At 51.7% G+C, this 27,603-nt stretch overlaps 1 protein-coding gene and 1 pseudogene across 3 annotated transcripts in view; one reads left to right on the top strand and one right to left on the bottom strand.

Annotated features, from left to right (window-relative positions):
- The window catches only part of NOL4L (nucleolar protein 4 like), a 129,222-nt gene that overhangs the window by 44,219 nt on the left and 57,400 nt on the right, over nt 1–27,603 (bottom strand). For all 3 annotated transcript variants that reach the window (XR_004522060.2, XM_033839824.2, XM_033839823.2), the window contains exons 3-4: nt 27,101–27,212; nt 18,362–18,471 (exon numbers count right to left, since the gene is read on the bottom strand). Coding sequence is in view for 2 of the 3 variants with exons in the window: in XM_033839824.2 (XP_033695715.1) it covers nt 18,362–18,471; nt 27,101–27,212 (222 nt within the window). In the remaining variant the exon portion in view is untranslated. The remainder of the gene's footprint in view (nt 1–18,361; nt 18,472–27,100; nt 27,213–27,603) is intronic.
- Nucleotides 10,765–11,234, top strand: LOC101330311 (large ribosomal subunit protein uL23 pseudogene; annotated as a pseudogene).

A 27,603-nucleotide genomic window follows, 5' to 3' on the forward strand; every position in this document is an offset into this window, starting at 1 on the left:
GAGAAGGACATAGTGGATCCTGGAGGGCTCCACTGAGGAGGTGACATTTAAGTTGGGCATTGAAGAATGCATGGGCATTCACTAGGTAGAAATATACTCTGGGCCATTAACAAAGACATCCTCCACCCCTGCCGGATCTAGGCCCCTCTGAACTCAGAGCATCAATCTCACAGACCACCCAGCTGGCTCTGGTGGCAGGTCTCCGTCAGTCTTATATCACTTAATGCACTTGTAGTACTTCCCATTTCCTCGGCTATACCTCAGCTCCCCAACTGGACCATGAGCTCTCAGGGGCTGGGGCAGGGTCTCAGGTGGCAGAGTCCCCGGTAGCATCCTGCACACAGTAGGGACCTACCACTGCATCACTCAGGACCCCATCCTGCCCACTGCCCAGCACAGCCCTGATGTCTGCAACAGAGCTCTGAATTAAGCACACCCCCCTTAATGCAGACTACACTTTGGAGCTCCCCAGAGAGGGCACCTACCTCCTCTCTCCCTTCTTTCCTGGCACCGTTGGAGAGGCTTGGCCAAAAAGCCAAGGCCAGCTGCAACCTGGCACTACTGCTCCTGGGGGTGCACACAACAAAAACGAGTACAGATGGTCCCCAAACACACCAGGATGGTCATAGCAGCCCTATTCACAGCAGCCCCGGCCTGGACACTACCAAGTGTCCATCAGCGGAGAATGGATGGTGGTGGTACAGCTACACTGTGGAATACTGCTCAGCAATGGAAAGGAACAAACTAGTGGTGCAGGCCCCAACACAAGGACTCTCACGAACTCATGCTTGTGGGCAAAAGAGCACACACAGGCCATAGTAGAACAGGCAGAAGCAATCTGTGGTATCAGAGGTCAGGAGAGTGGTCACCCTTGCCAAAGGTTAGTGACCAGAGTGGGGGCTCAAAGGGTCTTTGTGGTGCTGACAAAGTTCTGTTTTTTGATGTGAGAACTGGTCACAAGAGGTGGATTCAGTTTGTAAAAATTTACTGAGCTGTCCACTTAATGATACGCGTTCTTTTCTGTATGCGTGTTATACTTCCATAAAAGTATGAAAAAGGGAAAAAAAGCTGAGGCCAGTTACCATAGCTGAGCAGCTTAGAGCTTGGTGTGATCCATTATGGCGACCCATACACTACCAGGCACCCGTGCTGGGTGGTAGGATATGTTACCCTATTTGACCAGCCAAATACCAAGGGTGATTTAACTACCACTTTGCACACGAAGATAGTGGCTGTGGGAGGGAGATTAAATGACCCATTGAGTCCCCCAACAGCTCAGAGACCAGGGGACATGCCCACAGTCACAGAGCTAAAAGCTAGTGGACGTGCTGGGGTTTGAAGCAGGGTGAGCTGGTCTCCAGGGTGCATGGTGGGCCCTGCCCAGGTGGGGCTGCTGAGACGTACCGCGGGGCACTGTGCTTCACCAACCTCCAGCAGAGCAGAGAGAGGAACCCTCTAGAGCGAGTCTGGGGCTGGGTGGGCAGAGGTTTCCCCCGGGGGTTGAGGCTGCTCCGAGGTGGTCAGCCCCTGCCTGGAACCCCAGCTTCTCCGTGCAGCCCCTGAGGGCGGCTGGGCCTGGGAGTCTCCTGGGAGGCAACTCCGGCTGCTCCTCAGCCGGTGATTGGAGGAGAGGCAGGGCCCCTCTGCGAGCTGAGCGAGACGCTGGGAAACTGGGGCAGGTGGTCCCTCCGTGACGGAGGCTGCAGGTGGGGGTTGTGTGGGGGGACGGGTAGCAGCCCAGGCTTTGGGGCCAGAGTTGCTGCACAGAGGCCTTGCTGGTGGCTGGCGTCCTGTGTTTGACGGTCAGCATCTAAGGTGGGGGTAGAGCAGGGGACATGTTTTGCTTGCATTCAGGCCCTTCCTCAGTGTGATCTCAGGCAGGAGACTTAACTTCTCCAAGCCTCAGTTTTTTCATCTCTGAAATGGGGGCACAATAATAGAAGCTTGTTTCTGAAGACTGCTGTGCGCTTAAATGCAGGGATGCCTGCAGGGCGCTGGACTGATGCCTGACACAGAACACCTGCCCAAACCCCAGTTATTGTTAATGATGATGATGTGAAAGATAAGTAATTAATGATACAGACATCAGTCAACAAACATTTCTTGAGCCCCTACTGTGTGCCAAGGCCTGACCCAGGTGAGGGACTGTGGTGGTGAGATAAGCAGACCCAGGCCTGTGCCCATGAAGCTGCTGGTGCAGGGGCCTTGGCCTGGCCCTAACCTCACCATCACCTTCTTTCTCCTTTCCCTTCTCCCCCCCACCTCCCCACCCATCCGTTGGGAAATAGCAGCATTAACGTGGGAGGGAACAGGCTCTGCCTCTCACACACTTTGGGTGAGTTACCTGAGCTCTCTGACACCGAGCCTCAGTTTCCCCATGTTGTCTGTAAGGGACCCAGCACACAGAAGGCCTCAAAAGATGGTTCCTGCTCCCCTCCCTGCCACCCCCTCCTCTCTTCCCTTCCTCCCTGCTTCCACTCTGTTTCCTTCCCTCACTATTCTTCTTTTTCTTTTGATGTGGACCATTTTTTAAAGACTTTATTGAACTTGGTACAATATCGCTTCTGTTTTACATGTTGGTTTTTTGGTTGTGAGGCATATGAGATCTTAGCTCCCCGACCAGGGGTCGGACCTGCAGCCCCTGCATTGGAAGGCGAACTTTTAACCACTGGATGGCCGGGGAAGCCCCTCCCTTACTATTCTTCCCCCTGCCCAAGCCTGTGGCAACTTAACACCCAAAGGCACTGTCAAGCTCAAATGATGGTGCCCAGGCCATGGCAGACACTGTGGACTAACTTACCTGATAGCTAGACTCAACATTTCTCTCTCCCTTGTCTGAACTACAGAAGGTGGGAAGTGAAATTTTTTCTTTCCCAGCCCCCACCCCCCACCTGCACCCCCGCAGCTGGAAGTGGCCATGTGACCCTGGCCAATGAGATGTTAACAAAAGTGTACTGGCAACTCTCTGAGAAAGCTTTTGCTTTGCTGGACTAAGCTTACGCCACCCCTTCCCATCTTCCTGTCACCCTGAATGTGGACAAGATGGCTGGAGCAATAGCAGCCAACTTGCAAGTGTGAGGAAAAGGTCAATAACATCACAGAGACACCAACCCAACATGGCTGACATCAACACCAACAGCTGCACCACCACTCTTCCTATTTCAGGTGTAAAAAACCTTCATGTTTTGTTATAGAGCCGGCTGGGTTTTTAGACCTGTCGTCAAAAGCATCCCTGTCTGGTTCACAGGGCTCCTGTTTATGGATGGACTGGACAGTAAGGACCCCAGACCCATGTGGCCTTTTCCCTAGAGTGTCAGCTCCTTAAAGAGACTGAGGAGGGGGGTTGTGTCAGGGCACCTGCTGTGGCTACTGCGGTGCAGGGTGGGGGAGGACTCTGCAGAGGGAAAGGTGCCAGGCTCTGCACAGGTGTGCCCGGGCACTTCCCGAGCCACAGCAGTGTTCCAGGTAAAGAGGATCTTCTGTTTCTATCCTATTTTTTCTTGAGGCACTTGGAGCTGTTCCAAACATCCAAGCCTCCCAGCAACCATGGGGCTGGCAAGGCATAGGCTCTGTCACTCACGTCTACTGAGGAGGAAGCTGCAGGAGAGAGGGGAGCGGCCAGCCTGGGGCCGGGCTGCCTGTGGTCATGCTGGGCTGAGCCCCTCTCCCGCCTGACTGCAGCACCCCAGCCCAAAGCTCAGGGCTATCCAGGCCCTGTTATTTACTGCTGAAGGCTGGAGGTGGGCTGGCTGGGGGCAGGAAGGGCAGGTGGGCAGAGCTCTGGGCCCCTTTCCCAGCGACATGCCTGCCTCCTGCTGACGCTTGACATACTAACTTCCTCCCCAGAAGAGTTTCCTTGAAGAAAGGAGTTCCTCTGTCCAAAAGCAAATTTTGAAAACCACTGAGGTCTGGCCCAAACGTGCTGTTCCTGTAACAGGGAAGCTGCAGCTTGGAGAAGTGAAAGTTAGGCAGCTGGTGCGGGGCAGGGCCACACCTAGGGTCGGAGTCGATGGGCTCTCTTGGCCGCTCATCTCCACTTGCTGTCACCTCCAGTTAAGCCCCTGCCCTCCTCTGGAAGAGGAAGGTGCGCCTTGAGGTTCCATGTGCACACGACAGGTGGGCGAGAGAGCACCGTCCTCTGCAGGCTGCTCAGGCTTCTCCCAAGCACATCTGCCCCTCACTCCCCTGTCCTAGTCCCCTTGCTGTTCCCAGCCTAGGGCCTTTGCACTCACTGTCTGCTCCACCTGGAAAGCCTTTCCTCTATAGGGCAGGCCACCTCCTATCAATTGGGTCTCAGCCTGGATGCCATCTTTTCAGAGAGGCCTTCTCACCCAGAGGTGCAGTCTATCGATGGTCTCTATTTTAATTCTCCGCCCTAAGCATCTCACTTTTGCATATCTTTTTTTCTTTCTTGTCTTGTTTATCAACTCTATGGCCTGTGAACTCCCAGAGAGCGGGCTCCTTGTCTGTCTCAGAACAGCGTCTGGGACGTTGAAGGAACTTAAATGATTGTTGAATGAATGAAGGAGGAGATTTTTTAAAAACTATACACACAGAGGGTCGCAGGGAGGGCAAGGGTCTGGAGGGCTGTGAGCAGAGGGCCTTTGCCTCCTCCGTCTGAGTGGAGGTTGGGGAGCTCCCAGCCCGCCGTGGGTCGATGCCTGGTCCCCGTATGAGTAAAACAAGGCAGGCAGCACAAACAGTGTGACACTGCTGTGCTACCCTCAAAAAAAAAAAAGAAAAAGGCCGGTTAATGAGGTAAACACAATCACAACCAGGAAAAATCCTGGCCATGCTTCTTCGAGTCCACCCAGAGCCATTATCTCTAATTGATCTCCAGACATCAGCTGCTGAAGCGTCTGAACCCCTCCTGCATTTTCCAGGTCTGGTTACAAAGCCCTGGCCCACCCAGCCACCAAGTGGGGTCAGGTCTCCTGGAGCAGCTCTTTGCTGGGGGCCGGGACCTGTCTGGGCCCCACCTGAGAAGAAGGAGCCAGCAGGCTGCCAAGGTCGGGGGAGTCAAGAAGCTGTGGAAAAGCCACAACCCATAAATGCTCGGCCCCCTCCGCCCCGGAGCCAAGCAGAAGGCGCATTGCGGCGCCTTGAGCAGAAGTCTCCACAAAGCCACCAGGGGTTTCGCCCTCAAAAACATGTGACAAGAAACAGGGAGGGCGGGAGAAAGCGCCCCGCCCAAGATATCCCCCTCGAACTGGGGGATACCCAAGAACTGGGGTCAGGAGTTCCATTGTTAAAAACAACAACAGGACGTGGCCATGAGACAACAAGGCCCCTCTGGGTCTCAGTCAGGCTGGACCCAGAGTCGGAGGGGGGTGGGGCACAAGGTCGGCCATTGGTTCAGTGACCATCTGGTTTGAGCTGCTCCTTCCTGGCCCAGCTGGGGAGAGACACCTCCTTTCCTGTTGGGTCCTTAGAGACAGAGCAGGGAGTCAGCTACCTGGGTGCCTTGAGGGGCGGTTCACAGTCAGAGGTCTGAGAAGACAGAGCTGCTCCCATGGACGGAGGCCCAGGTAGCGGCCCCTGACCTTGCCCCCGCCTTTTCCCTTGACACAGATAAAGCATCTTCAGGCCAGCCCCACATGCAGGATTCTGCTCCGGGCACCAGGCAGCTCTCCTGCCTGCACCAGTAAATTATGGGCACTGCATGCATTTTTCCCCCCAGATAATGAAGCTGAAAGGCTGCGTCAGCATCCTTGCAAGCATGGGGGTGGATTTGGTAGCCTGGAAGGGGGCTGAGACTTTTGGAGCGGACGGGGACAATGAGTTGTTTAGGTTTGGGGTATCTACTAACTGCATCAGGCAACTGGCTTTGGAGACAGGATGTTGGTCGTTTTCTGCTTCTTTCCCACACAGCTTCAGGGAAGCAGGAGGAAAGAAGAGAGACACGGACGTCTCTGAACCCAGGCTGCCCTGGCGAAAACAGCCGTAATGCTCACTTTCTTCAAGTATTTGGAAACTGTAGCAAGTTTCTTCAAAGCACCGAGGACTGTCAGTGAAATATATTGATCACTAAAACAATGCCCTGTAACAAAGATGTTTGACAACGGGTTTTTCACTTTCCTTTTTGTCTTCTCAAAAAAGAGGTTTCTGGCTACCCTGGTGGCGCAGTGGTTGAGAGTCCGCCTACCGATGCAGGGGACGCAGGTTCGTGTCCCAGACCGGGAAGATCCCACATGCAGTGGAGCAGCTAGGCCCGTGAGCCATGGCCGCTGAGCCTGCGCGTCCGGAGCCTGTGCTCCACAACAGGAGAGGCCACAACAGTGAGAGGCCCGCGTACCACAAAAAAAAAAAAAAGAGGTTTCCCAGAAAACTTTCCCTCTCAAGTTTTAGCGATGCCCTATTTTGCCTGTCACCATCTTTAGGAGGATGGGAACGCTGGGCTGTCAATATTTATAGCCCCCAGATTCCAGCACGGAAGTGTGATGCTCCTGGCTCACGGCCCACCCGGTCTGCTGGGTGAACAGAAAGGCCTGCAATCAAAGTGTTTCCGCTTCATGTTCACGTGGATGGATCAATGGTGCCTCAGTATCTTTCCCTCACCAGGAACGGAGTATGAAATTTTTTAAAGCATTAAACTTTTTTTTTTCCAAATACTTATTTTTTCAAGCCAAGGAAACTTTAAAAAATAAGGACAACAAGGAGGGGAACCATTCCTGCTACGTAGTAAGATATATTAATTACATGTATTAGATATTAAGACATATTAGTCTCAATACTTAAAACAGTGTGTAGCTGGTACATGAACAGACAAAGAAACCGGTGGACTGAATAGAAGTACACTCTGTTTCAGATGGAAATTTAGTAAATTATAAAGGTGGCATCTCAGATCAGTGGGAAGAAAATAGATTCCTTAATAAATGATGTTGACACAAAAGGGTAAAGCAGGACCTGTATCTCAGAATATACTAGGATGAGCTCCAAATGGATCAGAGATCAAATATGAAAAATGAAAACACATATATGTTTTTGCCCTGTCATCTGAGAGGGTCTAAAGGAAAGGACACCCCAGTAGCAATAAGTACACTCAGTGCCCAGATCTTGGTTTTTAATATGATTCTATAATATAAGGAAGATATGGCTGATTCTAGGATTGGGGTAGAATATATACAAGATGAGCCTGGAGCATCTTGTAGTAAAGAAACACTAAAACAAAATAAGATCCTTCAAAAAACAAACCAACAAAAAACTTCAACGGGGGTATGTCAAAAGAGCACAGGAGCCGGCTGAAAGAGCTCCCGGTGGCCAAAGCCGGAACAGTTGGAGCATCAAAATAGATACAGCAGTACTGAGTTATAACCCCAAGTACAGAATAAATAACCATATAAGTAAATGACTGAATAGATTTATAAATGAGGAAGGAGAGACAAACCTCCCATGCAAAAGAATTCCAAATAATGTATGTAGACACTTTACCCTCAAGGAGGGAAATTATAAACCCCACTGCTTACGTGTGGGCTGCACATGGTGACTTCCTTCCAAAGTGTACAGTGATGACACCTGACAAACATTATGTCAGCCGGTGTGGCCAAGGCAACATCAACGGTCATGAGTCATGGTGACAGTAGGTACACTTGATATGATGTGGTAAAAATGGCACTCTGAGTTGGGCATTGGCAGAGGCAAACTATTGTATACAGGATGGATAAACAACAAGGTCCTACTGTAGAGCACAGGGAACTATATTCAATATCCTGTGACAAACCATAATGGAAAAGAATATGAAAAGAATATATATATGTGTGTGTGTGTGTATACGTATAACTGAGTCTGCTGAAATTAAACACAACATTGTAAACCAACTATACTTCAATGAAATTTTTTTTTAAATGTCACTGTGTCTGTGGTCTTCCTCCTAATACCCCATAAGCCCAGTTTTATATTGAGAAAAACATCAGAGAAATTCCAAAATTCTACAAAATACTTGACCAGTATGCTTTAAAACTATCAAGGTCATCGAAACCAAGAAAAGGCTGAGAAACTATCACAGCCAAGAGGAGCCTAAGGAGATGTGACAAGTAAATGTTAATAGCGTATCCCAGATAGGACTGTGGAACAGAAAAAGGACATTAGGTAAAAACTAAGGAAATCTAAATAATATATAAACTTTAGTTAATAATGTATCAGTATTGGTTCACTAATTGTAACAAATGTATCATACTAATGTAAGATATTAATAATAGGGGACGGGCTTCCCTGGTGGCGCAGTGGTTGAGAGTCCGCCTGCTAATGCAGGGGACACGGGTGGGTGCCCTGGTCCAGGAAGATCCCACATGCTGCAGAGCGGCTGGGCCCGTGAGCCATGGCCACTGAGCCTGCGCGTCCGGAGCCTGTGCTCCGCAACGGGAGAGGCCACAACAGTGAGAGGCCCGCGTACCGCCAAAAAAAAAAAAAAATAGGGAAAACTGTGTGGGGGTGGATAATGTGGGAATTCTGCACTAGCTTCTCAATTTTTCTCTAAATCTAAAACTGTTCTAAAAACATGAAAATACTAAAAGAGAACACGGAGGCAGAGTGGAGTTAGGTTTTTCTTAAGACTCAAATGCAGAAGCTATTAAAGAAAAAAACTGATAAATCTGAGTACATAAAAATAAAAATGACACACACACACCATAAGCAAGCTCAAAAGATGGAGGGCTAAGGCTGGAAAAAAGAGGCAATGGCTAACTCTGGGGAATCAAAAGAAAGAAAATGTAATCACAGTGTGCTGATTGGCTCAGCTATGAATAACCTATACAGCCATTATAATAGAAATATAATAATTTACCTAAATAGGGAGGTATAAATAATACTGAGGGATGGAAGAAGGAGAAATAATACATGTGTTTATGAGAGGGTGTAATAGTGTACATACTTATCTCCTCCAGCAGGAAATTAAACAACAATAACCAAAACAGTCCAAACTGAAAAATCAAGAACTAGCAGCATGAGCACATGTTATGTAGAAATAGGAGATAAATACCAGAAGAGACAGCTAAAAGATAAGAAAGAACGGAGGCTGTCTCTGAAGGGTAGAAATTGAAGTGGGGAGGCTGGGACAGGATCTGCTGTTTTTCTATATGACTTTTAAGATATGTATTTTTTATTGATAAAAATAAAAATGAATACAAATAAACAAAAAAGATGAACACTTGAGAAGCTGTTTCTGAGGGTTAGCTGCCCTGGGGTGATGCGGGAGGGCCTGAGGGGCACAGGGCAGGACCTGAGATCAGCTACCCCACCTGCACATCTTCTCACAGCAGAAATGTGCCAAGGATCATTCTTTGCCTGGAGAAATCCAAACAGCAGCCTCGGTCAAGGTCAGTATTTCAGTGGCTTTTTGTTTTTCTTATCACAGTACAAACCTTCTACAGTGCCAGGGATTTACTGAGATGGGAAAAGGTTTGTGCTACAGCTTCTCAGATCTTGATAATGGGGCCAGTGGCATTTCAGGCCTTTCTTGGGCTCTCATGGAGGCAAGCTGGGCCCCCTTCACTCAGCTACATAAGGCGGGCTGATCCCAGAGGCCTGTGGCGGGTGTCTGAGTGGAGGGAGGCAAGAAATGGAATGTGAGAAGGAAGCCAGCAGAGGACCAGGAAGGCCTGGACTTGGAAAGAAGGGAAGGCGGCTGGGAACTGAGAAAGTGGCCCCAGCAGACCTCAATGGGTGAGCCCAGTGGGGAGAGGAGGAGAGGGACTAAAATTCAGGCAGCTAAGGCTGCAGACCGCACATTCTCACAAGTTCCATGGAGTCCGCCCCTCATATTGCTCCATGCACATTTCCAGAGAGCAAACGCTGATGCTCCAAGTACAAATACTGGTTTAGAGAAGTAGCTACAGAAAGATAGTACCAAAAATTGCAAAGGTGAAGAGACTGATGATGGGTAGATGCTGAGGGATGTGAAAGAAAGGTGCTGCCTCCACCCTTTGCCCCTTCTACTCCCCTGATACGTCCAGGGACCAGTAAAGGCCCAGAGTATATTTACATTTTGCTTACATGCTGGGATTATAAAAGATCCTCACAAGAAAAAGGGATAAAACATGAGCGTTTGGGAAAGAAAGAAAGATGGAAAGAAATGAAGGAAGGAAGGAAAGAAGGAAGGAAGGAAGGAAGGAAGGAAGGAGGGAAGAAAGAAAGATGCTGCCTCCCACAGTGAAGTCCAAGTTACTCTTTATGTTCATAAGACCTACTGCCCTCCTTGACGCCCCCTCAGGGCAGACTGCTGAGGTCAAGAGCCCTCAACCTCCCCAAGGGTAGACCTCCAAAGTCAAGAGGCTCTGAAATCTTACTGGGAAACTGTGCTTTTGATCAACAAAATATCTCACTTTGCCCTATTTAATGCTTTTTTTGCCTTGAACATGTTTGCGTTGAACTTGTTTGACACTGATAGCACTGCCCTCTCTTTCTTATGTTTTAATCTTCCTTTTTGTGTCATCTGAAAAGTCTTTTATAAATACCAAATGGATTTTACCATTAAAAAACCTCATCTGAGCCTTTTTCACTCTTTGTAGTGGAATTTAACCCATTTATGTTTATTGTGATTTACTAGTGTTTCATCTTGTTCCTGTTAGTTTACCTATCTCTTCCATTTATTATATCTCTTTTTGGTTACTTCTTCTTTTATTCCCTCTTTTAATTACTCTTGCTGGACTGATCAAGTTTTCTTTGGTTCTTTTATTGTTCTCTAGTCATTTAGAAGTTCTACATTCTGTTTCTATTCCATGAAGATTACTGTTTAATTTTCAAGAACACATTGGCCTTTTCACGGTGATGGCACCGAAGGCAAAGAAGGAAGCCCCTGCCCCTCCCAAAGCCGAAGCCAAGGGAAAGGCTTTGAAGGCCAAGAAAGCAGTGTTGAAAGTCACGCATAGCCACAGAAAAAAGAAAATCTGGACGTCACCCACCTTCTGATGGCCCAAAATACTGCAGCTCAGGAGGCAGCCCAAATAGCCTCAGAAGAGCACCCCTAGGAGAAACAAGCTTGACCACTATGCCATCATCAAGTTTCCCCTCACCACCAAGATAGCCATGAAGAAGATAGAGGATAACAACACACTTGTGTTCATTGTGGATGTCAAGGCCAATAAGTACCACATTAAACAGGCTGTGAAGAAGCTCTATGACACTGGTGTGGCCAAGGTCAACACCCTGATCAGGCCTGATGGAGAGAAGAAGCCCTGTGTTCAGCTGGCCCCGACTATGATGCTTTGGATGTTGCCAACAAAATTGGGATCATCTAAACTGAGTCCAGCTGGCTAATTCTAAATATAAAAGTTTTCACTATTAAAACACACACACACACACACACACACATCAGAACTGCTGCTTCCTTAAGAGACCATTAAATCCTTGGACATGGCAAAGTTTCCATTCTGCTATTTCTCCCCTGAGCTCACACCTTGCCTGGGCTTCAGGGCAGCCTGAGGAAGGGGAAGGAGGAGATTACCATTGCTATCAAGCTCTTAAACCTGGGTGTCAGAGTCAGTACTCACAGGTTCTCCACAGGTAAAAGTCCTGTGAGTCAGGCGCTGTTTAAGTAAGTGACAGGCTCTCACTGTAACCCATCAACTGTGCTTCCTCTTTAGGTCTGCCCATTTTGGGGGGCCCTTTTGAGCAGGAAGGAGGTTGAGAATGTCCATGAGAAAAGCAAGGCACAAAGAGGGGTAAGGACTCAGAGAGAGAAGGAGCAGATCCCTGTTTTAATCCCTCCCTATCCCATAACCTGGTCTAAAATATTAAAAAGTGAATGTGGCTAGCCAAAAAGTGGAAACAACCCAAATGTCCATCAACGGACGAATGGATAAAAACAATGCATTCTATCCATACAATGGAATATTATCCAGCCATAAAAAGGAATGCAGTTTTGACATATGTTACAACGTGGATGAACCCTGGAAACATGCTGAGTGAAATAAGCCAGACACAGAAGGACAAATATGTGATTCCACTTATATGAGGTAGCTAGATGGTCAAATTTATAGAGACAGAAAGTAAAACAGTGGTTACCAGGGGCTGGAGGTGGGGGGAACGGGGAATTATTGCTTAATGGTTACAAAGTTTCGGTTTGGGGTGATGAAAAACTTTTGGAAATAGTGGTAACGATTGCACAACACTGTGAATGTACTTAATGCCACTGAACTGTACACTTAAAAATGATTAAAATGGAAAATTTTACATATATTTTACCACAATTAAGAAAAAAGTGGGGCTTCCCTGGTGGCGCAGTGGTTGAGAGTCCGCCTGCCGATGCAGGGGACACGGGTTCGTGCCCCGGTCCGGGAAGATCCCACATGCTGCAGAGCGGCTGGGCCCGTGAGCCATGGCCGCTGAGCATGCGCGTCCGGAGCCTGTGCTCCGCAGCGGGAGAGGCCACAGCAGTGAGAGGCCCGCGTACCGCAAAAAAAAAAAAAAAAAAAAAAAAAAGAAAAAAGTGAATGTGGAGAGCTTTTCAGAGTGGACTTGTTTCCTTCTCCTCTAAGGAAGATGCAAGGCTGAGAAAGTTTCACACTTGGAATGTGCTCATTTCCTGCCCCAAATCCTTGCCTGGCTCCCGAGTGCTGACTGAGGAAAGGGCTCTCTCGTGGCCTTGCTTGCAAGAGGTGCATGCTCTGAGTCCCCTCCACCACCTCTTCTTCCTTCTCCTCCTTTTCCCCAAACTGGCTCTGTTCTTCCCCAGCCCAGGTTCTCCTAGAGCTGTTACCCCTCAGCTTCCCTCACCTGGGCCCTCTTTGCTGGTCCAAATCTCATTTTCAAATAAGCGAGTGTCCCCTGAACCGCCTGGCAGGTTCCTGGTCCCCTCTTGTTTCTGTTTTCTTGTCTTGGATCACAGTTCCCTGGCTGCTGTCTTGTCCCCTCTACTAAGAAGAGCTCCTTGAGACCAGCTACGCTGTCTTACTCATCTTTGCGGCGCTGCTCTCTCGGACAAGGTCATTCACTGTGTCTATTAAACCGAGGCTGCATAATAACATTACCACCAACAACAGCAGAGGTCACTGAGATTTCCTCTGTGCTTCTGAGGTGTCCGGCACGGTGCTAAGCACTATGGCTGCTTTGTGTCATTCAACTCTTGGAATAACTCAGTGAGGCGGCTGTATTGTTATTATTCTCAAGTAACGTGAGGAAAACGGAGCACGGAGGGGTGAAACGGTTTGCGCGGAGTCACACAGCCGGTAGGCGCCGGAACTGGTACCGTCAGTCGGACTCCAGGGTCTTTGGTGGGCGGGCTGGAGTCCTGGCTGAGAACAGTGCTGCTTCCCGCTGGCCTGGAGACCCCCCCCCCACCCCCACCCTGCAGGCCCCACTTGTGTGTGGGGGAGGGGGGAAGCCTGCCCTCCTCCCCCAACCTCCAGGATCCAGGGAAAACTCAGGGCCGGGCGAGAGCTGCCGAGGAGAGGGAGGCAGACGTTGAGGAATCGAGAGCCTCCGTCACGTGGGTTTAAACAATGGGGCAGCGCACCACTTCACACGCTGCCGGGAGAACCATTAAAACCATTAGCGGGACATTAGTGCTGCTCCAAGAACTGGAGACACTGGAGGTGGGAGGCGAAGGAAGGTGCCGACAGCCCTCCCGCTCCGGAAAGAGCAAGGGGCTGGTGGAGGGGCGGTGGGCACCGGAAAAGCCTGAGCCAGGGGTTGCCCTGGGAAAGTTGCTGAGCCGCCCTGGGTCTCAGCCTCCGCTACTATAAAATGCAAGTATGTGTCAGGGAAGGAACACAGATGATTTGTCTTCCTCCTTCGGATCTGGATCTGATTTCTACAACAACAGGGTCTTGGTTCAAACACTGCGATGTCAGGAAAGATCAGGATCACATCGCCCGTGACGTGGCTATCAACTTATCCACGCACCCCTGCAGGTAACTGAGCGTTCACGAGGTAGGGGGCGACCTCTCCCCCACCCCAGCCCCTTACCAAATCCCTCCTCCCGTATTTCCTTAAGCGTTATATGCTTAAGGCGGCTCCCAGTTCCCAAGCCAAAGAAAGCTCTCTGCCCTGCCAGCGTCTCTGCCAAGGACATTTTCTCTCCACTAGCCGTGCCGGCGATCTGGCATTCAGTACCCAGGTGGCACACCGCCTCCGATTCTGAAGAGCACACCCTCATCCAGGAAGTACAGGGAGCAGCAGGGCTTGCGGCCGCGGCAAGCGCACAGGTTTGGACGCAAGAGGTCTGAGTTTCAGCTCACGTTAGTGGCTGTGTGACCTTGAGCAAGTACGGAACCTTTCTGAGCCTCAGCTACGAACCTGTAAGGCGAGGATGACAACGTGACCCTGCTGAGCTGTGAGGGCGAGGGGTGAGGTGTGTAAAGTGCTGAAACAGCATCCACCCTGCTCACTGCCCGTCCCTCCTCTGTTCCTCCTCTAAGCTCTTCCTACAGACCGCACAGCGTTAATTTCGGTTTTCCTTTCTCTCACTGAACTCTGAGAGCCAGCAGGGCAGAGACGCTGTTCACTAGTCTCCTCAGCGCCTGGAACCATGCCAGTTCAAGTGCAGGATGGATGGATGGATGGATGGATGGATGGACGGGTGGACGGGTGGATGGGTGGATGGGTAGGTATGGGTGAGAAAGGAGTGAATGACAGGAAATTATACAATCAGCTTATCTGGTAGGTGGGAACAACAGGGCCCAGAGGGTAAGGAGACTGAATAGGATGGAAAATCAGCATCAGAAAAGCAAAGCGGGTTGTAAAATGGTGCAGATGGGGTAATTCCCTTTTCTATTCAACAGTCTGGAGGGGTGGACACCGACATATCCACAGTGATCTGTGTGGTGAGATGATGGTGACGTTTGTCACCATGCTTTTGCGTTTTGGCAACTGAGGCCATGTGTATGTGTGTAACTAAAAGTATGAAAGAAAATAAAATGAGACAGAAAACAAATCAGCGGCTGCGTGAAGACGAGACCCTCACATTCCTCTTAGTGTACCTTGCACACGGCCCTGAGAGGGGATTTGAAACATCAGCGGCTGGGGGTGCACTTGCTGGCCGCCTCTGGCCCTATGAGCTCGGCCTGCACCCCTCCCTAGGACCCCATCTTATCAGAGAATGCTTTGGGACATTCTCTGAGACAGTCCACATCTCATGAAATCTTCACACCCTCCCCCTATGAGAAAATGTATTAACCATCAGTACAACTAAATGCGATTTCAGTTTTATATCTTTATGACTGTTTTCCCAAGTAAGGGGGAAAAAAAATTTTATCAGGCTACCCTCGCCTATTTTCAGCTCCATGTGGCCACCGCAATGACAGCTCCTGGGGGGTCTTGTGTCTTAGGGTGGAGCTCCTGGAGGGTGGAGTCTGACCCCTAAATGTCTTGCATGTTGAGGACACCATAAATATTTGCTGCACTGGATCAGATGTCAAGAATCTTTTTTGTTCATGTGAACATTATTATTAGATTTTCATATTAACTAATGTCCTCTGTGGAGAAAGACCCATTTCTCAGCACATTAACCCAACACAACTGGACAAAAGGTAACATGGTTCTGTCCAGTTCACAAGCACACTCCACCACCCGTTCGTTGTCTGCTTGAAGCCAAGTGAGGGGAACATGTTCTACTTGCCTCACTAGTATAGTGTCTCCTGGATATCTAATGCTGGAAAAAAATGAATTCTTAGATTTTTCTCACCCAGAGTTTTTAGATGTAGAGCTTTGCTCAGCATTAATAAAATATCATTTATCCCGTTACTTTAGATTTGGGTTTGTTTTCCGCGTAGCCTGCATGAGTGATTTGTAGACACTACAGGTGTCTTCTGTTGGCAGGCCTTTCGGGGCCGCAGGGATGCTGCAGGGAATGAAACTACTTTCAGAGCCTTGTCTTGGGACGTGGGGTTTGACAGCAGCAGAGGTAGCCCTGTGGCTGCGTTGGGACAGGGAGCCATTCACCCAGTCCTGCTCTGACTGCACTACAGGAAAGAAGCTACCAATTCAAGTGTATGTATTTTCAGTTCCAACCCAAGCTGAAGAATCAAAGACATCTGGGCCCTTGGCCCTTCCTTGCTGCTGCAGATAAATAAACTAGTGAGCAATGCGACTTCTTGTTTGCCACGCGCCTGGCTATGGAACCGGGCTAACGGTGCTGGCTGAGAGGCTGAGGCCTTGAGCGCTCACTGCAGCGCGTGCAGTGTGGGAGACTGACAGCTGAAGGGCCCCAGGCACGAGGTGGGGTGCCGCTTCTCCTGCCAGGTGTGTGCAAGGAGGGTCTGAGCCTTTATCCCCGACCACGGGAATGTTCAGATGATCCCCATCTGGGAAACCAGAAATGGAGGCAAGGAAGGCACAGTCAACTCCACTGTCCACGGAGGCCACCCCAATCTCAGCCTCAGCCCCAGCTGCAGCATCCTAGGGACAAACACATCCCACAGCTCTCCCTCCCTTTGGGAGTAGCCTGAACCTCACCAGGGCAACTTATCCATCTTGTTACATGAATTTCCGTTCATTCACAGATGCGCAGCAAGTGCTTATATGCCCAACACTGTGCTTCTCCCACTTTTATTTAGCTACAGAACTCCTCACACTCCCCGCACCAGCCACACCAGCCTCACAAATTCTCACTGGTGCTGTCCTCCCTCGAGCCACAGGGCCTTTGCACAAGCTGTTTCCTCAGCCTGGAGCTCTCCTCCCTTCAGATCTTGATCTCAGCTCAGGCACCCCCTTCTGAGGCAAACCTTCCTGACCCCTGCCTCAGTCCCCGCACTGTGTCCATCTAAGTACTCATGGCACCATGAGTCTCCTGCCTGGCACTCGTCACAGCTGCACCGTGGTGGCTCATTACCATTTGTGCGTAATGTTTTCATTAGTGTCTGTCTCCCCCTAGATCATAAGGAGAGCTAGGAATGGTACTGTCTTTGCTCATCCCCAGAGCCTGGCTCACGGAGTGGGGCTTCATAAATATTTGTTGAATGACTGAATCCTTGCTAAAGTACCTAACCTACAGTCTTAATGCCCCACAGACAGTAGGAATTTGTATACCAAATGAAACGTAACAGAATCCATTAATGAGGGATCACAGAGTGGGCTACACTGACCACTGCTGGTTCTGGTGGTGAGCTGGATGGAGCGCCATTTTGTAGAAAAGAAAGAGCCGTGGGGCTCTACTCCGGCTGTTTGGCTGTTCGAGCGCCTCTGCTCTTCACCCTGCGTGGTGGTGTTTAGATTTTATAACTATTAACAAAACAACACCCTTATAACTGGCATTCCTGCACAAAAACAACTTTACCACTGTGAGTTGAAAATCCAACACCATTTTCCCCACTGACATTGTTTGTGAGTACATGAAGTGTCTTAGGGACGCAACCATCATAGAATAGACCATCTCAGATGAAAAGACGCAAGAGACACAGACGGCTCTACTACCCAGAGCCAAGCTTACTTCATTTGACCTATGGAGGCTGTAAGGATGGGAGGGCACACCATGTCTCCTCCTCGGGGGAGTGCAGAACTCAAGCCAACCAGCTCAGATCCTCAAACTGGGTGCCACAGCCCCAGATGCCACCTGAGCGCGTCCTGTAACATCACCTCGGAGCTGACTACGGAGCCATCACCCCCCGGGCGGACACAGGCTCAGGTTGTCAAGGAGACCAGCCATACCCAGGACGGAATGCACCCAGGGCTGAAGTCAGACTTTCAACGGAGGAGAAAGAACCCATTCCCCTTGGCAGGCCTCAAAGATACAGTAGGTTCATGTGTCACAACAGATGAAAAAACTTGAAGCGAGAGGTTAAGACATCATTACTCTAGTTTTCTGGGCAGCGGCGGAGGGAGGGGGTGGCACTCACCTAGTCCTTCTCTGAAAGACAGTCAGGCTACTTGCCTTGCAAAGGGCTAGAAGGTGGGCTGTGCAGAGAGGCAGGCAGGAGGGGTTTTCTTTTCATAACCTGTTTCCATGGTGCCTGACAGCCCTGGGCAATCCACAGCTGGGGAGTCTTAGACAGCCGGGGAGGGGGAGCCCAGGGCCTTATATCACCCAGGCCACCCTCCAAGGCCCATCTTCTTGGCCTGTCTGGGCCCCAAGGGTGACAGAAGCCACAGGCAGGCAGCAAGGGCTCCCCTCTCTCTGGGGAAAGGAGCCGAGTGATGTAGCAGACAAAGGGGAGAGCAGAGAGAGAACAACCCAAGGGCCAAGGTGGGCAGCTCTTACCCACCCCCTTCCTCGCCCCTGCCCTGAAGGAAAGTTTCACTGAAGACCCGGCAGCCCCTCTAACTAGGAACACATTCCCTCCCTCCCCTCTCAGCCTGGACTGCATGGCCCAGATAACCAGATAAGGGCCTCTTTGATTTCCAGTGTGTTTACACAGGTCTCGGAAAGGATCGACCATATCCAGGCAAGTCAGGGCGCCTCCAGGGGGGGTGAAGGGGGCGGACGCCTTACCTGCTCCTGGGAATTCATCACACGCAACTTCATCTGCTTCAGGTACGTAGAGGTGAGGGGCATGTTGTAATCGATAATCCCGGAGACCAGAGGAGAGGGAGGCTCGTTTTCTGGCGGAAAGAAGAAAAGGAAGCCCCTTTCAGCCTGTGCTGTGGGCCACCAGCAGCCTGGCACCCACGTGGGGGACCCAACACAGGGACTGAGGAGGAGGGAGGGGAGGCCGGAGATCGCTGACTGGGGGCTCGCCCGCCGTGCCTGGCCCGTGGATGTGGACTGCATGACACTTAAGTGCCAGTGTTTAGTGAGAGAGTTCACCTTTGAAAACCAGGGATTTCTGACTCCTTTGAGAAATGGAAGGTCTGGCCGCACAGGGCCCGCACTCCCACGTGGCAGACACCCACTGCAGCTGAGCAGCAGCCGCTCCTTTTAGACAGAGTGTGAGGGCTCCATTTTGCCACAGTCCCCACCCCTCCCTATTGCGCTGCACACTTTCACTCAACGATGATGCCTGCCAGGCCCCTGAAGTCATTTAAGTTTCCAGTGCTGGCCTAAGGCAGCTCACGTGCCACACTGTCCCGCCCCGTCCCCCAACCCCCACCATATCCCCCCCAAAGCACCGTCAGGGACCACATCACTTGTAGGTCTGGGCCAGGCCTCCAGTATGCCCAAATTCTAGTTCCTCTTTCATCACACAGAGAGGAGCATTGTTCCTCCCATTTATTGCTTTCTTGTCCTGAACATCAAAGTAACGCATATCCCTTTTGTAGAGCATTTGCAAAGTGTGGAAAGATGTAAAGAAAAATTTTAAAAACCATAATTGCACCAAGAAGCTTGGCATATGCTTGCTTATTTTTTCCCTGTGATTTCTCTTTTTTATATACTTGATATCACAATGCATACAGAGAATTACAGTCTGCTTAAAAAAAATTTTTTTTGCTTAACATTTTCTCATAGGCACTTCCCCCACCATCAAAAATCTCGTTTTGCTTTGCAAGTATAATTTTTATAGCCCTGTACTATTTTATCCTATTTTCCTTAAGTCATTCCCTTATGATTGATTACTTAGGTTGTTTGCTATTGGGGGTTACTATAAATACTGCAGGGGACATCCTTGTGCAGGAATACTGGTCTGTATTTATGATCGTTTCCTTTTTAGACCAGACTCCAAGACGTGGAATTTGTGGGTCAAAGGGTAGGAATACTCGGAAACTCTTGAAATGTCTGGCCATGCTGCCTTCTGCAAAGGCTCCTGCAGTGGACACTGCCCAGCCGTTGTGTTCTGCATCTTGGGTGCCACGGTGGGTACCATTTAGGAGAGACTGCAGTGGCACAGGAATAAGTCAAGAAGACGAAAAGCATGATTCGAAGGGAGCACATCACGTCTCTCTCCAGTCCAGCTTCCCCTTCAGATGTCTCCTGCTGTGACCAAGCTCGAAACCCTGGAGTCACCCGCTGGGACCCGTCACACGAAGCGGGGCCTCATTTCGTCACTTAGTCGCTTGACCTGGCTTCACCCTCCGTCCAGGGAATAGTCTTGGTTACCTGTTCTCTGGTTGCCTCTTCCCCCCGTCTCCAAGGGTGCCAGGCCTTTGACCCATGTCCCCCCTGGTTCATGGGCTGGGGTTTGAGTGGTGCGAGAAGTGGGAACGACCTCCAGACAGGCCAAAGCCTGCACGTCACCACAAGCACCGCGCCCAGGAGATGCGCTGGACGGGAGCGGGTGACAGGACTGAGGTGGAGAGAGGCAGGGATTTGCAGAATCTGCCGCTCCAGAGCCAGAGCCCAGGCCAGACAGGCCCCTGCAACCTTGAAAACGCTCTGCTGAGGGAGAGAAGCCAGACGCCACAGGACAAATACTTTGTGATTCCACGTGGACGGAACATCTAGAACAGTCACATTCACAGAGACAGAAAGTAGAAGAGGGCTTCCCTGGTGGCGCAGTGGTTGAGAATCCGCCTGCCAATGCAGGGGACACGGGTTCGATCCCTGGTCCAGGAAGATCCCACATGCCGCAGAGCAACGAAGCCTGCACCACAACTACTGAGCCTGCGCTCTAGGGCCCGCGAGCCACAACTACTGAGCCCGCGTGCCTAGAGCCAGTGCTCCACAACAAGGGAAGCCACCGCAATGAGAAGCCCGTGCACCGCAACAAAGTGTAGTCCCCGCTTGCCACAGCTAGAGAAAGCCAGTTTGCAGCAATGAAGACACAACACAGCCAAAAATAAATAAATAAATAAATTTAAAAAAAAGAAAGAAAGTAGAAGAGAGGTTTCCGGGGACGGGTGTCTGAGAATGGGAGGTTACTGCTTCACGGGTCCACAGTTTCTGTTTGGCGTGATGCAAATGTTTTGGAAACAGACAGTGGTGATGATCGCCCAGTGGTGTGACTGTGACTAACACTGAGTTGTACACTTAAAAATTATTAAAATGGCACGTCTTGTGTTGTAAATAGTTTGTCACAAAAAAGAAAAGAGGCAAAAAAAAACCCCAATAAAGATGTATTTAAAAAAACCAATAAAGGTGTACTAAAAAAAAAAAAAAACACCAATAAGGATGGATGTACATAAAAAAAAAAAAAAGGCCCCTGCAAACTAGGGGGAGAAACTACCCAAAGGGCAGCGGGCAGTTCCTACTTGGCGCAGACAGGAACAGCCCTGCAGAAAACAGGGTCCATGCGTCTTGGGATGGTGTCCTTCTGGTGACTGTACAGCTTGAATAACACTTCTTATCAAGTTTCATAAAAATGCAGAGCTTTGTTTTTTTTTTTTTTTTGCCTTTGGGCCGTGCCATGCGACTTGTGGGATTTTAGCTCCTTGACCAGGGATCAAACCCAGTCCCCCTCAGTGAAAGCGGTGAGTCCTAACCACTGGACCACCAGGGAATTCCTTGTTTTGCTTTTTAAAGCTATGTTGTCTTACGCAGAATTTCCGTTTGTCCAGGAGGAGGTAAATGTCGCTAATAGAATGTCTCAGAAACTGGCTTAGAATGGGCCAAACCTTTCTTTTTCTTAAGGGATTTCCTCTTGGTCTGTGGCAGAGGGGTTCTCTAACACCAGTGCACACCGGCCCCTCTGACACAGATGCCCAGTGCTGTGGGGAAACTAAAATGCATTTTTGTGACCTTGGGTCCTCTTCTTCTTGCCGCCCCACCATCAACCCAGACGTGACCTCTTTCAACCCAGGGGCGTGTTGGGACCTGGCCTCCGCAGCTCCATGAGGTTGGATACAATAGGTGAGGCAGACACTGCAGCCACATTGAGATGAGGTCACTCAAAAGAGCCGTGGTTCCTGGTTTGGAATGTGGGTCTTCAGATGGAGGACTCTGCCGTTTCCGTTTCATTTCCTCAAAGACGTGGTTGTCTGCTGAAAAGCTGCTGGACAACATGGTAGATGAGAAGGGACCCCCACCCTAAGGGTCGCCGGTCAGAGACTCAAATGAAGACTTCGTCGGCTGCCATGGCGACGCTCTGTGTTTTGTTGTCCATGGAGGCCGGACACTGTGTTCCTTTATGGATGGTCACCCGTGTCCTGCCTGAAAGCCATGACTACTTACGAAAAGGTAACTTTAAAAAAGCCAGGTATAGCTAGGTTTAGGAGAAAACCCACAATGGCTGGGAAGGCACTCTTGGGGGGTGGGAGAAGGGGTCTTCCTTGGCCTGTTCCCGCCACAGCAGGTCCACCGATCAGAAACTGCTTCCAGGGCCCGGAGGTGAGCCAGGAGAGCTCGGGAAGAGGAGGCCGGATGCCCTCGTCTGGGGAAGCAGGGACATCCCGGGCACACACACGAATCCATCCGAGATCGGTGTGCAGTGAAATGCTTGCATCTGCAGTTCCGGAAGTGAGGGTTCTGTCGGGGAGGCGGGACCTTGGTGGGTGGGACACGTTCCAGGTGAGGGAACATGCCAGGGAGCTGGCTGTGGGAGGCCAGAGCTCGGCCACACCACAGCAAGAAGACAGGCAGGCAGGGTTTTCGGCAGTGGGAAGCCAAATGGTTCCGGGGGTGGTAAGTGCCACACACGAAGATGAACAGCTTACTAGGAAAGAGCTAAGGAGCAGGGCCAGTGGGGGCGCCGTGGAGTCCGGTGCTGGCGGCGGGATGGGGGATGAGCTAAGGTGGACACACGAACAAGGAAGAAGTGGCTTCCCTGGGCTCTGATGGGCAGGCCAGGTCCCCGCTGTGGTCAACAAATACAGTGGCCACGCCTGAGCCACTACAGGTAACCTGAGACCACGGGTGAGTTAGGAGCTAGGAAGGGTCACGGAGCTGAAATAACCCAGTAGGTTGTTGGTGAGAGAAGCAGAGAAACCACACAAAGAAATGTTTCGACACCTTTTTGCCAAGAAAAACTGAAACCAGCCCAAGCACTAGTCCTAGTTTTACAGGCCTTGAAAATAACCAGCGATGTAGAGGTTCTCCCAGGGCCAAGCCGAGAGCTGATCACAGCTGGGCTCCAGTGACATTTGCCAATCAACGCAAATTCCAGCTGAGGTGGCGGCCCGGATCCTCCAGGTGGAACACAAGGTGGCAATTCTCATGAGTTTCCCCCTACAGGATGGAAGAACTCCTCCGTCCAGAGACAGCTGTAGCTGCTGGATGCCAGGGTGAGACCTCTCGGGGTCAGAGCTGGGGGTTGAAGGACGTGTGCACGATGAAGGCCTGGCACAGAGGAGCCTCGAGAGCGGCCAGCCTGCCATGGGGCTCAGATTTGGAACTAGAGAAGCCAGGCCTGGGGCTGGCTCAGATGAAAAGACCTCTCTCCCAGGGAAGCGAATCAATAGGTCAGCAAGTCTTCAAGGAGCACTGATGTGTGTGCATTCGGGGTGGGGACGGTGGGGGGAAGGGCGTAGGGACGGTGCCTGTGCTCAGCAGGGCAGGACTGATGGCGAGTCCATTAGCGCTCCAAGGAGGAAGAGCTACAGGGCTGTGAAGGAGCTCCAGGCAGCCTTGTGGAGGGGGGATCTCAACAGGACTTCCATTCAATCACTCAGATGACAGCCACTGAGCCCTGCCAGAGCGCCACGCAGACCCTCCTGCGTGGTGCTCCCAAGGACTCCGTGGGGTGGGTGCTCGTGTTAATAACCCCACTTTACAGATGAGGCAGCCACACGTGGGGAGGCTACGCAACCTCCCCAGGTCGTATAACGAGTGAGTATGAGAGCCGAGAGAGGACAGGCCAGCACAGGAGAGACTGCAAGGGCAGAGGAATGAGCCGGGATGGGGTCACATGGGGCAGGACAGGAAGGGGGGATCTGGAGGGGCCAGGCAGGGAGGGGGTTGGAAATCACAGAGGAGTCTGGGCCCGGCTGCAAAGGCGCTGCCACCTGAGTGGATGGCTCTCGCTGAGGAAGGGACCCTTCGGTAGGTGACTGGCGTTGCCCACTGCTAACTCCTAGTCTGCAGCCATGCAAATGGTATTTCATCACATCAAAGAAACGTGAAACGTGCCCCCCGAGGCCCCTCACCCCTGCAGCCAGAGCTGGGCCCAGGGCACACCCACTTCTCATCTCTGCCTCCTCCAGTCCAGACTCAGGGGCTGGTAGAAGAGGAGAGTGGAGCCGGCAGGCCCTGGAATCTCCCATCCTCGGACTTCCTGATCCCCGGCAGCCTCCTTTGTTCGTGCTTCTGGCGCTGGGGGAGGGCACAGGACTGTCCAGCCCCCTACCCCCCCACCCCGCCCCCGTGCCGGGACAAACCACTGAGCAGGGGAGGCTGCTTTGCTTCCTTTCTTTCTTTATAACATGAGGCCAGGAAGCGAGGCGTCCTCCCAGCAGCCCCTCGAGAAGGCTCCATCCTGTTCCCTGTCTCCCTCCGGCCCCACCTTCCTGGGACAGGAACCTGGGGCCTGCCTCTGGGCCTTGGGGCAGGCTCTGATTTCCCGGAGGGCGGGCGAGGGAGGAGGGAAGGCTGGCAGAGCAGGGGTGCCTATGAAAGAGCGGTCGGAGCAGCTGACCACATCCAGAGAGGCCAGCATGGCAGGCGGAGACAGGATCTCCAGGCTCTCAGCTGGGGCAGGAGAAGGGAGAACCTGCCAGCTGGTGAGGGTGGTCCAGGCGCTAGTGCCTCTGGCCATCAAGCAGACAGGGGAGCCTTTCAGCCTCTAAGGCTCTCCACTGGCAGCCTCCAGAAACCAAACCCTTCCCTTTTGCCCAGCGGCCAGGTTGTGGACCCAGGGTGCTCACCTGGGTGGGTGACTGACCGTGCATCTCCCCGTGGGACACCTGGACATTGGCAGCCTTGTGCCTGGGTGGTACAACAACACGGCGGTAGGGTGGGGGACAGGCTGATGCTCCCTAGGCACCCACGGCACCAGGCGCCTGGCAGAATGGGCTCGTTTAATTCAATTGCATCCTCATGAAAACCGAGACGGGGGAATTCCCTGGTGGTCCAGTGTTTAGGACTTGGGCTTTCACTGCCATGGGTCTGGGTTCAATCCCTGGGGACTGGGGAACTAAGATCCTGCAAGCTGCGTGGCGTGGACAAAAAAAAAAGAGAGGGAAGCATTACTCCCATTTGTTGATGGGAAGGTAAGTTCTCCTGCCTTCTGGGGACCTCGGACAAGTCACCCTACCACCTCTCTGTGCCTCCTTTCCTTAGCTGTGAACAGGGACAGAGCCCTCACAGGATCATGGGGCTGTTATGAGCAGCTGATGTTCAGAGAGGCCCCTGAACCTGCTGAGGGACACACAGCAGGGAGCGGGGCGGCACACCCAGGCCTGCCAGACCCCAAGCCCACTTTCTGAGACACTGAGGCCACACAGTCTCCTGCACGGGAAGCTCCACTCCTGGGGACAGGGAAGTGGCACTCTGCCCGAGGACAGGCAAGGATGGGCGCGGCGCAGCCTTACTCTGCCTGCCCTCTGTCTCGCTGGCGCAAGCCCCTGGACAGAGGCTCCAGCACAGGACCCATGAAGCTGGGGCGTGTGCTCTCTGCCTCTCCCCCTCCCTTGGTCCCCCCTCCCTCCCCCTGGAGACCTTGCTGCCTCTACTGGGGAGTCGGGGACGTGAGGATGTCCTCCACACCAGCGTGGAGAAGGGAGCAGAATAGAGCCTGCAGGCGCCCCAGAGCAGCCCAGAAACACAGTCCCTCTTGGCCTGCCTTTGTTTCCCCCAGGTTCTGTGTCTGACTCTGCCAGTTGCTATGGAAACGATTAGGCCAGCGCTGGAGGGGACAGGCGGATGGGCGGGCAGGGACCAAGCAGCCACCACCAGGGCCCGCGTCCCTGGGACCCAGACCCGGGCAGGGCGGGGAATGCAGCAGGGAAAGCCTCCTGGCCCACTGGCAGGTACCAAGTGCTGTCCTGGTGCAGGGGGGCCTCACTCAGGCCCCACACGTTATCACAGTAACTGCCACAGCCATGGCTCACTCCTCCTGCATGGGAGCCCTGTGCCAGGTACAGGGATTAATTCTCATATTTCATCAGAACCCTGCCCCCCCGCCACCAGATAGGTGCCATTGTTAACTCCATTTCACAGATGAGGAAACTGAGGCTCACAGAGGTGAAGTCACTTGCTCAGAACACATGGCTGCTGAGCGGCAGAGCCGGGATCCGAACCCACCCAGTGCGGCCCTGGAGCCCCTGCTCTTAAACCAGGAACGCAGCACTTATGAGGGATTAACTAGATTAACTCCTGTCCCTCATACTTTAGTGGTCATCCAATGAGCTCAGTGAAGTGGCCATGGCCTAATGGCCCCCAAGGACAGGAAAGCCTCTGGGTCTGGTGAGGTGGCTGCTGTCCGAAGTCGTATCGGGGACTACCAACCAGGAGGACAACCTCACTCGACACCTGTGCTCCAATTCCTTTGCTGTCATCGGGCCTCGTTGTTGGTTTTTCCACGTATTTGGTGGATGCCACTTGGGCACCACCTGAGCAAATGGCTCAGCCTTCATTCTGAGTCTGTTCCCATCCTCAGGCAAATGCCCACCGACCTCAGCAACCTTTGCGGGCCTGATGCCTAGAAGCCCTGATAAGTCAGCCACCGGGGCATCATGTCTCAGTGCTGAGTTACAGTCACACCAGCCAAACACAACGGCCTGTCTCGCTAGGCCAAAGCCACCTGCGAACAGATGGCCCAGACTTACTGGAGGCCTCTGGGATGTTCGGGTAGAGGCTGTGGGAGACTGAGCTTGGATGTAGAGCTGGAGAGCTTGGATGTCGGTCTAAGGGACCACCTTCGGCTGATCACAAGTACTCTGGGCATTTTCAATTCTAACGAGTCCCCACAGATCTCCTGGGTGTGCACTGGGGGTGGGGGGCAGGGGACATATACTTAGGGAGGCCTGCTAATGGCAGGTGGGTGGCTATAGGGTAGGCGGGTGCACGCAGTGCGGGGTGTGCTCCTGTCCTCAGAGAGTGTACAGTCGGGTCAGTGAGACCAGATCCACGTGCACGCCGCCTGGGGTGAGATCTGGGAGGCAAGTACTGCAGAGCTTAGGGAACAGGGCGAGGTGGCCATTTCCATCTGGGACCTCGGTGGGAGAGGAGAGTCTTGAAGGGCAGTAGGAATGCGCTATTGGTTTTTAAGTGAAACTTGACATTTTAAAAAAAGTTTTAAAAAAAACAAACCTAAAATGAGGCTCTCTGGGCAGCTCCATGGACCCACACTGGCCTCTGGGAATTGTGACAACTGCTGGCCATGCACTTTTCTGTCCGTGCCAGCAAAGGACAGGCCCTTCTGGGGGAGAGCCCCTCCCCGCAGAGCCTCCCCTGAGCCTCCAGCACGCCCACCTCCTCCCCTACCTTTGGGCTCCAGGCCGTTGGAATTAAAGTGCATCCTCTTCTGACACTCTGTGCAGCTCATCAGGAACCGGGTCACAGCCTCTCGCGGAAGGAAGGCGTAGGTCTCGGCGATCTGGGAGAGAGAGGAGGTTTGCTGTTACATGGACCCGTGGGGAGGTGGCTTGGTCACCGGTTCACCAAGGGCTGTGCTTTGCCCTTGCCAGGAAGGGCAGGGATTTGAGGAGCAAGGAGCAGATGTCTTAGAGTCTCAGCCATGGAAATGAGTCAGTACTTTTGCAGAATACCAGCAGTTGTAAATTTTTCAATGAAAGAAGCTTAAAAATTGAATGAGCAAAACCATGAAACATCATCTAGTCTTTAACCTATGTTCTCATAAGTTGGGAATAGTCCTCTCAGCATATCATTGCTACTACTGAAAAATGACTTGATAAACATTGGTCTAGGGTAGGAGGAGACAACTTCCACAATTCGAGATGAAGAAACTGAGCCTCACTTACAAAGCG

Source organism: Tursiops truncatus, chromosome 15, assembly GCF_011762595.2.
Source record: "Tursiops truncatus isolate mTurTru1 chromosome 15, mTurTru1.mat.Y, whole genome shotgun sequence".
Classification (NCBI taxonomy): Eukaryota; Metazoa; Chordata; class Mammalia; order Artiodactyla; family Delphinidae; genus Tursiops; species Tursiops truncatus.